The sequence below is a fragment of the Salvia hispanica genome, chromosome 4, assembly GCF_023119035.1.
Source record: "Salvia hispanica cultivar TCC Black 2014 chromosome 4, UniMelb_Shisp_WGS_1.0, whole genome shotgun sequence".
Classification (NCBI taxonomy): domain Eukaryota; kingdom Viridiplantae; phylum Streptophyta; class Magnoliopsida; order Lamiales; family Lamiaceae; genus Salvia; species Salvia hispanica.
In genome coordinates, this window is record NC_062968.1 from 16,869,449 (window position 1) to 16,879,991 (window position 10,543).

At 33.3% G+C, this 10,543-nt stretch overlaps 1 protein-coding gene across 3 annotated transcripts; it reads right to left on the minus strand.

Moving 5' to 3' along the window:
* Window positions 1-5,197: 5,197 nt before the first annotated feature.
* On the minus strand, window positions 5,198-6,966 carry LOC125218664 (zinc-finger homeodomain protein 4-like). Of its 3 annotated transcripts, XM_048120379.1 has the most exons (4): window positions 6,790-6,966; window positions 6,626-6,697; window positions 6,136-6,492; window positions 5,198-6,008 (listed from the first exon to the last, which is right to left on the minus strand). In XM_048120379.1, exons 3-4 carry the CDS (start codon window positions 6,312-6,314, stop codon window positions 5,408-5,410), a joined length of 780 nt encoding a protein of 259 aa, XP_047976336.1. In that variant the 5' UTR covers window positions 6,315-6,492; window positions 6,626-6,697; window positions 6,790-6,966; the 3' UTR covers window positions 5,198-5,407. The 3 variants fall into 3 exon arrangements, with proteins under 3 accessions (XP_047976336.1, XP_047976338.1, XP_047976337.1); XM_048120381.1 differs by lacking the exon at window positions 6,626-6,697 and having other exon boundaries at window positions 6,136-6,364; XM_048120380.1 differs by lacking the exon at window positions 6,626-6,697.
* Window positions 6,967-10,543: the final 3,577 nt, after the last annotated feature.

Consider the following 10,543-nt stretch of genomic DNA (forward strand, 5'->3'; position numbering starts at 1 on the left):
GAGAAGTTGGGCTACACATCGAATTTGATGGGACTGGCCCAACAATGCCTAGACGATGTATTGGCACTTGGCCCACTGGAATTTAAAACAATTAACAAAAAAAGATCAACTTATGTGCACCTCTACTTGTCATTTCATGATCTTAGTATTGTCCAACCTCAAACAAGATAAGAGATATGATCTTGATGTGTTACGAAAGCATGGTTAATTGGACCTATACATTGTATATAAATCATATTACTGCCTATATGTATACTAGACATTCACCAATGCATGTTAGGATTTATAATTATTTTTATATTTTTTTAGTTAAAATTGTTATCTTGGTTGACTGTACATTCCATTTTTTTTTATTCTAATTGTTTGTGATAATTTATTTATAATGATAAATGTTTGTTTTATTGGCTCACTTTGTCTCAAACAATAGTGCACACTTTTAACTTTCATTTTAGACACATTTTCATTATACTCAAATTTTACACACTAATTTACAAAAAAAAAAAAAAAACATGATCCATTATTATCTATACTATGATAAATTAACAAAGTAAAATTATTTCTTCACTCACAAAACATAGTAGTATTTTTTTCACTAAACTCCTTATCACAACAAGATGTTACATTATTAATTGGGATTGAACAAAATATTAGTATGAACACAAAAGAATTATAGAAGAGATGAACTCATGTGGCATCCTTTATATGCATAACCATTTTAAATATTCACGAGACCTTTCCTAAAAAAGAATATTTTTTCTCTCTCTCCAATTGGGGAAGACTACATTATACATCAAATTGAATAGAATACAAAATTTAACCAAGGTTTTGTGGTGGGGTATAGAAAATTGAGTGATACTAATATATAAGGATGACATGTATTATACATGATGTATATGTTGTGTAAAAGGAAAGATACTTCTTTATTGTATTTGTCTCTCTAAGTTGCTTTGAATCTAATGCCTTTGCATCCGACCAATTTTTGGATTGGTACCACACTTAAAAGCACAAAGAATGTTCCCAACGGCTACTCCTTGCTTTTTCATTTCTTTTCTTTTTCATCCTATTATTCCTTTTTTCTAATGTCTTATTTTTAGTTAACCCCTTTTCCGTTTATTCGTTCTTTAATTAATTTCTTGCTAGACCAAATTTTGTAGGAGCTTATAAGTAGATGTTTGGCAAAATAAGCTAGTAAATTATTTATAAGTTGTAAAAATAAGTTCAACATCTTATAAGCTCACGAAAAAATAGGTCTTCAACTCCACTTTTTTCTTCATAATCTTTTAAAAACAATTCATTTACAAAAATAACTTTATTATAGTTTGTTACTTTCAATATATACACTTTTTTTTTCATCTCTTTTCTATATTATCTCTCCCGAACTATAATTTTCTCTCCTTGCTTATAATTCTCTCTCATAAGTTCAATTATCCAAACATTTTCACAACGTATAAACTCTTGAGTTATATTCTCTAATCTCCATCCTATAAAAATAGACATTATTTTTCATTTTGGTTAATCCCATAAAAACAGTCCACTTTCACAACTTTTAAACTCTTGAAATATACTCTCTCTGTCCCATAAAATAAGACATTATTTTTCATTTTTGCTAGTCCCATAAAAATAGTCCACTTTCACAATTTATAAACTCTAGTGCATCTTATAAACTCTTGAAATATCTATATTTTATAAACACCTCCTTAATATAGTAAAGACTTTATTATAACTATAAGGCTTGTAAAATAAGTTAGGCCACTAAACAGGCCAGAATAGTGCAAGAAAGTTGAAAACTATAAAAACTCTGTTCTTTTCCCCCTTTGTTTGTTGGAGTGGAGGCATTTGCACACAACATAGCTCATGTATTGTCAAAATCAATGAACCATACTTAATTTGTGAAGCATTATGAAATTGACATATGTTTTTCTGTTACAAGTTATCTTGCGGGATACAAATGCTTTTTTCATGAAAGACAGACTTGGATCTTTCGCATAGCACTACTCATTGTTCAATATGGAATACCAAACATGTTTCAAAAGCTATTTGTTAATTACAATACTTCCCTGGATTTTTTTTTTCTAGGCTTTCAAACCTAATTAAGAATATTACCTCTCCATAAAAAATATCAATATGCTTCTAGTCACATTATTTTTCACCTAGATATAGCTCAATTTGATACCTATGTACTTATATGTTTGTTTTTACACAATTATAGTTATAGTTCTTTTGTGTGTTCTCAGGAGAAGAATTCACCAAAGTTTGCTGCATTTTAAAATCAGATTCAAATTGCAAATTGAGTCAAAGTTTGTGATTTAGATGCCAATTATTTATTTCTTGATGCGACTAAACAAAGCTATTTATTGAAAACTAACGTAAACAGCCATGCACGGTACTTACAAATCATGCAATAGAAATTAGAGAAGTTGAACATTAATAATCACTTTATCAATGTGCCAAACGCTATATTCTAGCTATTATTTGAGGTTTGTTGCATGGATAATAAGTATAGGTTCTGCCTTGAATTTTTGCATTTTATTAAAAAAATTATTAATATTGATGGGTATTTTAAAAAATATCGATTGGAAATAAAGTTGCAGACTTGCAATTGTGTGTAGAATAGAAATAACTGCTGCTCTGCAATTCGCATTGGGCTACCTCTAAAAGTCAAATCCCAACAAGATATATCTATGGTCCAACCAATGGTCAATAAGCATGCTTCTAAATAGTAAGTTCTATTTTAATTTATCTTCAATATTATATTAGAAGTACTCATTTTATGCAACATTTAACAGGAAATTTTAACTTTTTCCTTCCTTAAATGCAGAAAAAGTTTTCTAACACAACGTCAACGGTCAAACTTAATAATATCCTGAAAGAGGTGATTTATAATTTCTCATCCAAATTAAATACTAAGTAACATTTTTTTCATCCAAACTAAATCCTTCTTAAATAATAGTACTATACATTTCTTATTGTCAATTTGTGTGACGCTATCATATCAAAGCTTTTGAAAATATGTAATTAGGACACCCTTACTTTGGTTAAGTAGTCAAACTTTTTCCTTTCAAACAAAATTCTTGTAGTTCGAACCTTTAATCTGAAAAAACTTTGGGCAATTATCGAGATCGGTGGATATATGTGTTTCTTCTCCGAATAGTACTATATAGATTCAAAGTGAAATAATTAATAAGAATTCTTCAGTTTCTCTATTCTTGAAATTTGTGACCATATAATATAATTTCTGTGATCGACACCATTTAAGTTTGGGGCCCTCTACATGATGTACCATCCATCTCTCTGCAGGGGAATAGTAAACCAACGCTTTCTTTGGGGAACAAGAAGAAATGTCTAAAATGGAAACAAATACTAGACTTAATTCAATTTTGAATCTTTAAATCTTTTCATTTATCCAGTCTGCATGCTGCAAATTGGTTCATATATTTAATAATGATGTACGCTTCAATTTGATACGGATCAGTAATGGTAACTTTGCAATACAAACCAAAATATTATACTTTCAGTAAATTATCCTCGTAAAAAATTGATTTTAAGATATGAATATTTGAAAAAAGCCACTCGATCATCTGTTTTTTCTTCTAATCTTTATGTACAATATCAAAAACAAATACTCCCTACTGAACGCTGGGATGTTACTTATTTTAATAATTTGGTTCGATTTTTGTTTTCGGGTTTTTATATCCAAATATATAACTAAACAAGATACCAAATGTTTATGAAATCAGACGTAAATTTAAATGTGACTTCTTATTTTGTGAATGAGAGAATTAAGGATCAAATATTGTTCAATCTTTAATGATAATATGAAGTAGAATATTTTAGAGAGAATATATTGTCCCTAATGATATAATAAGAGGGAAAAAGGCATCCAAACATTTCTTAGTCTTTAATTTTACTTCGTCCTCCTTTTCTTCTTGCTTTATTTTCTTTTCCTTTCTCGGAGTAGGAGAGTGGATATAAATTGTACATTACACATTTGAATTCAATCTTAAAGGCTATGGAATTACATGCAAGTGAAATAGACAACAAGAATTAAGTTCCAAGACAAAAAACCTAAAGAGCCTTTTTTGAATATAGATGGATAAATTATGTGGTGGATTGAGGAATAAAGGAAGGGATAAATGCGGAATAAAGTGAGAGTTGTGATAAGTTAATCCACAATCTACGAAATTATTTACTTTATAGTATAAAGATGCTACACAATAAAATCAAGAATATACCACACCTGGATATGCTATGAATATTTTTTGTAATTTTTTCCACATTCCAATAAATTCTCATCTCCATCTCATGGCTGCATATTTATTGTTTTTCTGACAAAACTGGTCCATGAGAAAGACATGAAAATTAATTCATGGTTAACATATGTATGAATTGAATAAATGAGGACCAAACGAGTAGCTTTTTCCAGACATCTCAAACTTCAATCTCGACATCGTATTATTTGCCCCGGACTTCATGTGCTTTTTAGCCTCGTTTTCTGAGCTTAGTTATCCCAAAATCAATTTAAACTAACATTTATAGTTCAAATATACTAAAAGGTTTTACTATTGTTATTTTCATACAACTACTCTATTTCCAATTGAAATAGAGTAGCAGTCACTTATGTATACGGTTGCTAGTGAACTCAAAACCTATTATGAACGTCCGGAATTTCAATATTTTACATTATATTGGATATTGTTGAGATCTATAAAGAGTTCAATAACAATGTTATATGATCTCAAAATCCTTGATCTAATAAAATCCCAAATGAGCCATTGGTGTTTAATTCCTAATAACATAGTATGATCTAAAGAGTTCAATAACGATGTTCCATATGAATTTACATATTAACTTTTAATGAGCCATTGGTGTTTAATTCCTAATAATATAGTAGTATGATCTAAAGAGTTCAATAACAATGTTCCATATGAATTTACCATATTCAACCCCCATATACCCAATTTACCCTTCTCAACCTCAATCATTACAACTCATTCCTTATTTGCGATTCGATGACAATTTCCTAAAACATGGTCGATTTGACATAAACTAAAATGGTAGGTTCCACATCTCAAATTCTCTTTACATAATTAATTCCAAGACCAAAATGTCACCCTAATGATGCTTCTCAAAATCACCCATAACGCACTTTAAGTATGACATTTTGCTAAAAAAAGCAAAATTATTACAAACAAAAAGATTAAGAAAATTGAACTACATTAGATGGCCATTATTGTGAAAAGCTAGTCCTAAAACGCATAAAAGTAGAAATCTAACAGATCCCAATATATTCCCAAATACCAAAACAAGAAAACTGATGAAATAAATAAAAGCCAAAAGGTGGAGTAATAACTTTCTGCAAGGAATTAAAAACAGTATCTCTCTGAGTGTGAATCAATTAAGTAAGCAATTAATTAGTCCCTAAACTTTGATGATCTTGATTGTCAGATTGTTGCAGAGCCTTCTTTGCAAGAGTGTGCTTGTTGTTATGCATCCACACCTTCAAAACCCTCCTCTTCACACCAACCTCTTGGCAAAACTGCTGCACCACTCCCTCCTCTTGCTTCTGTATCTTCCACCCAACTTTCTCTGCGAAATTCAGCATCTTCTCCTTCTGCTCCTGGCTGAATTTCGTCCTGAACCTCTTCTTCACCATCTGCGGCGCTCTCCCCATCATCATCCCCTCCTGCTCGTCCGACTCTGATGCCATGTTGTACGACATTATCATCTGGTGCGGCCTGGCAGCGGCGGCGGCTGCGTGGTGGTGGTGGTGGTACCCGATGTAGCCCTTGTGGTGGTCGGCAACGAAGAGCTTCCGCCCGATTCTCGGGTAGCACGAGTCGCACGAGTCGCCTTCGGATTCCTTGCGGTGGAAGTTGCGGTGGCAGCCGCAGGCGGAGCAGGTGAGGGCCTCCAGTGAGCCGTCGTCGCCGCTCGGCATGAACTCACCGCATCCGTCTGTCGCGTTGCCGCCCATGGAGGCCGCGTGGTTCTTCAGACACTCGCGATATCTGAAAAAAATAAAATAATAATCAGTATATCAGTGTAAAGAGAGAACTGAAACCACTGTATAAATAAAAAATAATAATTAGTACTACTGATATAACAATATCTCACATGGTATCGGTGTAACAGTACCTGATGGGCTTCTTGAAGGGGAGGTCGTCGGAGAGGGGGGGACCGGCTCCGGCTGCGGAGGAAGGGATGATAATGTGGTTGTGGGAAGGAAGGTGGTGATGGTGATGGATCATCTGGCCACCATATGTGCTGTTGAGTGGGAGAGGCATCTCTTCCCCTTCTTCACTTGGAACTTCCATGATTCAACACACTCTCTCACTTGCTCTACTCCTTTTTTGTGCGTGTGTCACTTGTTTGGAGACCAAAAGGACAAACAAATTAGAGGCCTAACAACAATGATTGTACCTTCTAAAGTGATGTGGGCTGACTTCCAATATCTCCTATGTGCTGTTTTTTTTTTCTTTTTCTCTTTCTTCCCTGATCACAATAACAAATTCTTGATTCAAATTGATTTGGGTGATAGAGGAGAAACCAAAAACAAGATGTAGTAGTATTATATTAGGGATGGATAAAGGGCTATGATGGAGAAGAATAAGCAAAATTAAATAACCTGCCTTTCTCTTTCTACACATGTGTAAACATGTTTCTTGAAAAAGGCTGAAATAGTAGTAGTTTTATATAACTGAAAGAATAGAGTTGAAATGTTTAGTGAATGGGAAAATAAATATGTAAAGTTGCATACTATATGAGGCTCAACAAGTATAACTCACATACCTTCAATTGAATGCAATAATGGAAATGAGAGAAGGGTTTGTTTGTTTTGTTAGGGCAAAGCAAATTGGAGTTTAGCTTGTAGGGTGATGAAGAGGCCTAGGAGGCTTTCATGTAGTGAGAGAAAGAGAGAGGGAGATTGCACTTTGCATTTTCAGGATGGTTTGAGAATGGAATGAAGCACTAAACATGAGCTTATAGGAGGAGGGGAGGAGGAGTAATGGTGTGAGAGCCAAAAAAGAGGCTGAGAGGGACAGAGAGAGCCGTGTAATGGAAAAAGGAAAAACAAAAGCAAAATTTATTTTGTGCTTTATTATTTTAACAGTGAGGAAGTAAAAATAAAGTGGGGTTGGTTGCTTTGCTTGCACTACTACCAGGCATCAAGTTTACGCCTCATAGAGAGCAGTGTGTGTGTGTGTCAGAGAGTGGAGAAGGACAAAGAAAGGTGTGTGTGTGTTCAGTGTGTGTATTTATTTGCTTGTGTGTGTGAGAGAGTGAGAGGGAATCCCAAGATGGAATTCTCATGTAAAGAAACGACTTTGAAATTGATCTTAGCACGATAAAAGCAAAAGTGGAGGAATTGAAGAAGTTAACTTTAGTTGTTAATCATGGATGCTAATAAACTTGAGATGAACTACATACCAGGTTTGGACCAGGCAAAAGCTGTTGCTAATTTTGCCTTTCTCCTTACACTTGCATTTTTTGTTAGGTTAAAACTAAATTATTTCTCATGATTTCAACGCCATACATTATGGTAGTACTATTAATTAGAGCATTTACATCAGACACAATAAAGAAAAATGCTGAATATGTTAGGACGTTTAATAGTACTAAAATTATAGTCGTTTCCAAAATTTTAAAAAACGAAATTAAAATCATGAAATTTCAAAATTTGCAATAAAGAAAAATGTTGAATATGTTAGGATATTTAATAGTACTAAAACTATACTCCCTCCGTCCCTAGTCATTTCCAAAATTAAAAAGCGAAATTAAAATCATGAAATTTCAAAATTTGCAATAAAGAAAAATGCTGAACATATTAAAATGTTTAATTCTAAATTCTAGTTAATTCCAAAAAAAAAAATTTAAAAAGCGAAATCAAAGTCATGAAATTTCAAAATTCGCTCAAGCTTATGCTTGGTATGCTTATTTTTAGACCAAATTTCGATCTATTTAATGTGGGATTTGGGAGATTGGCAAAGAGGACCAATTTGGTCATGTATCCCAATTCATTGGTCGTGAATTTCTCTGGTCGTCGGCGTCATTGCAATTTTTGAGATTTTTGGGAATTCACAATTAGTTTAAAAGGCACATAGACGTCATGAAATGTGAAATATCTTACTTCACATTGTCTTTACAAACACCAAATACATGTTGCGATGAGGACCTCTCATGCCGATAAAACCAACTTAGTGGATCACTATTCTCATTATGCTCGCTAATCAAGCCAGACAAAATTCATGATGGTGAATACCTGACGAGTTTTATGGTTCATAACATTTATATGCCTTTTTATTGCATATGGAGAGAGTTTATTTTGTTCATATATACGTACTGAGCAACTAAATACTCATGGTTGAATGGTAAGGGTTGGTTGTATTTTCGCATACTTAGAGAGGGATTAGAGAGGAGTCTTAAGGCTTATATTTTTTGTGGGAAGACTGTTTAGAAGGTGGACAGATGCAACTAATTAGACTGGTGAAATTATTTCTATTTCGAGATTATTCTTAAACCGAGTATTGCATCCATTTAACAAACTCATGTATGTTTTGATACAAATTTGACTAAAACAAATACATGTACTTCTACAGTACATAAAATACATACTACATGTGTTCAATATTTACCTACTATATCTACTAGTACTATTATGTAGTAAAAGTTATTACTTGCATGTGCTATGTTACGTATAGACGGTAGTACAATATTTTTACAGGTAAATTGTTCACTGAGATACAAATCCTTAAAATGACCTGTAATTGAAGCATAATGGTGTGATATTTACTCTTGGACATGCAATTTTGTGTGTGCCATTATGGGGGTCATGATATAGTCACAACTACAATTAATGCAAAGCTACCCACAGAAAGAGTACCAATTATACGTACATCCCGTGGAACTTCTGTGATCATTTATTGGCAGTTATTATCAATTCACCAAATAAAATCATGCATGCCTCTGTTAATATATTATGTCCTATCTCGAGTTTAATGGATTTTGAAAATTTACACAAATTTTAAAAAGAAAAAAAAAATCCTCCCTTCTCAATTCTCATAGGAATTGCAAAAATATAGTCTAGCCTACCATTCGAGCTCGAATGATAACGTTAAAGACTCAAAGTTGACTCGTGCATTATGTAGAAATTTTCCCGAAATTCTATATTGCTCCACATCATCAATTTAAGAGAACACCAAACTCAAGACGTGTACTTCAAATTTTGAATTTAAAACTATGTCATTCAAGTAAAACAATTCACAAGAGCATCATCGTCCATTCCATAAGATAAGGTCAGGTATGGATTTGTCCAACTCAAACATAATGTCGTTCGATAGCAAGATTAAAGATGTTAGTGTTACGGAGCAGTCGTGTAGATGATTAGTGGATGCGAGCATGTTCATTCTGAACTGAGCGTCCTGCTTGTTTATAATAGAATCACCATAACTCATAGCCTACTGCTGTGCACATTATGGATCAATGAGACTTCATTTATAACATACAGCATAGTGTAATAGTCACCTTTGCCTTATTGCATAACTATTCTCTTCATGAATACTTGCTTGCAATTTTTTCAACATCCTGTTACCCTTCATAATTCAAACAATCAGATTGTACCGCATTATCACCGATCAACACATGAATGAGCCAATTTAATTTGACAACATATAACAAACAGAATATAATGCTAACGAGGCAACTGACAAATCCACAAAACCAAATATACATATTACTATAGGAGTAATTGCATGAATCATACGAGAAGTCATGTGATAAAGCAAAATATATTGAAAATACAAAATGGCACCTATAAATTAGCCAACCCACTCCCCCCAGCTTCACATATACAATAGCCATGGTTGAAATTTTCACATCCCCACCACATAACTTTTTTTCAAAAAATTTTGATAGAACGATTGTGTTTACATCAAATTGAGACACTGTTTCCCAACAGCACTCACTCCCTCTCCCTTTGGCTCCAAAAGATCCAGCATATTCAGCGCGATTTAAGAAAAAAATTTGGACCCCTTTTGGGGATCCTTTTAGAGATTTTACAGGTTCCCACATTATCCTTAAATTGCCAAAAGCCTGCTCTGCCAGGATGGTAGTGTTTCGAATGCCCCATCCCTGAGAGAACATGAAGATATTAGCAGCCATGCTTCAAAAAAAATTTAAAACACATCCTTACAACATCTCCAAGAAATAGGATTTTCTCATCTCAATATTAAATTCAAAAGAATCAACGGATCACTTCTTTAAAAACTTCATATTATAGTAACATGGTACATCTCTAAGAACCCAAGGCAAAACGGAAAAGAGGGGATCAAAAAAGTACAATTTATATCCTACCAATTAAAAATAAATTTTACAAGTAACCAAGAATTAAAAATTTGCATTCAGCTAACACTCATTGATGTATTTTTCAGGCACCCCGTAGGGTTTAGTCAAACCCAAAGAATTTTTAGTCTGCAATGGTCAATAATTCAGATCCAAGTACCTAATTCGTGGAGCCTCTTTGGGGAGATCCAATTAAATCTCTAAT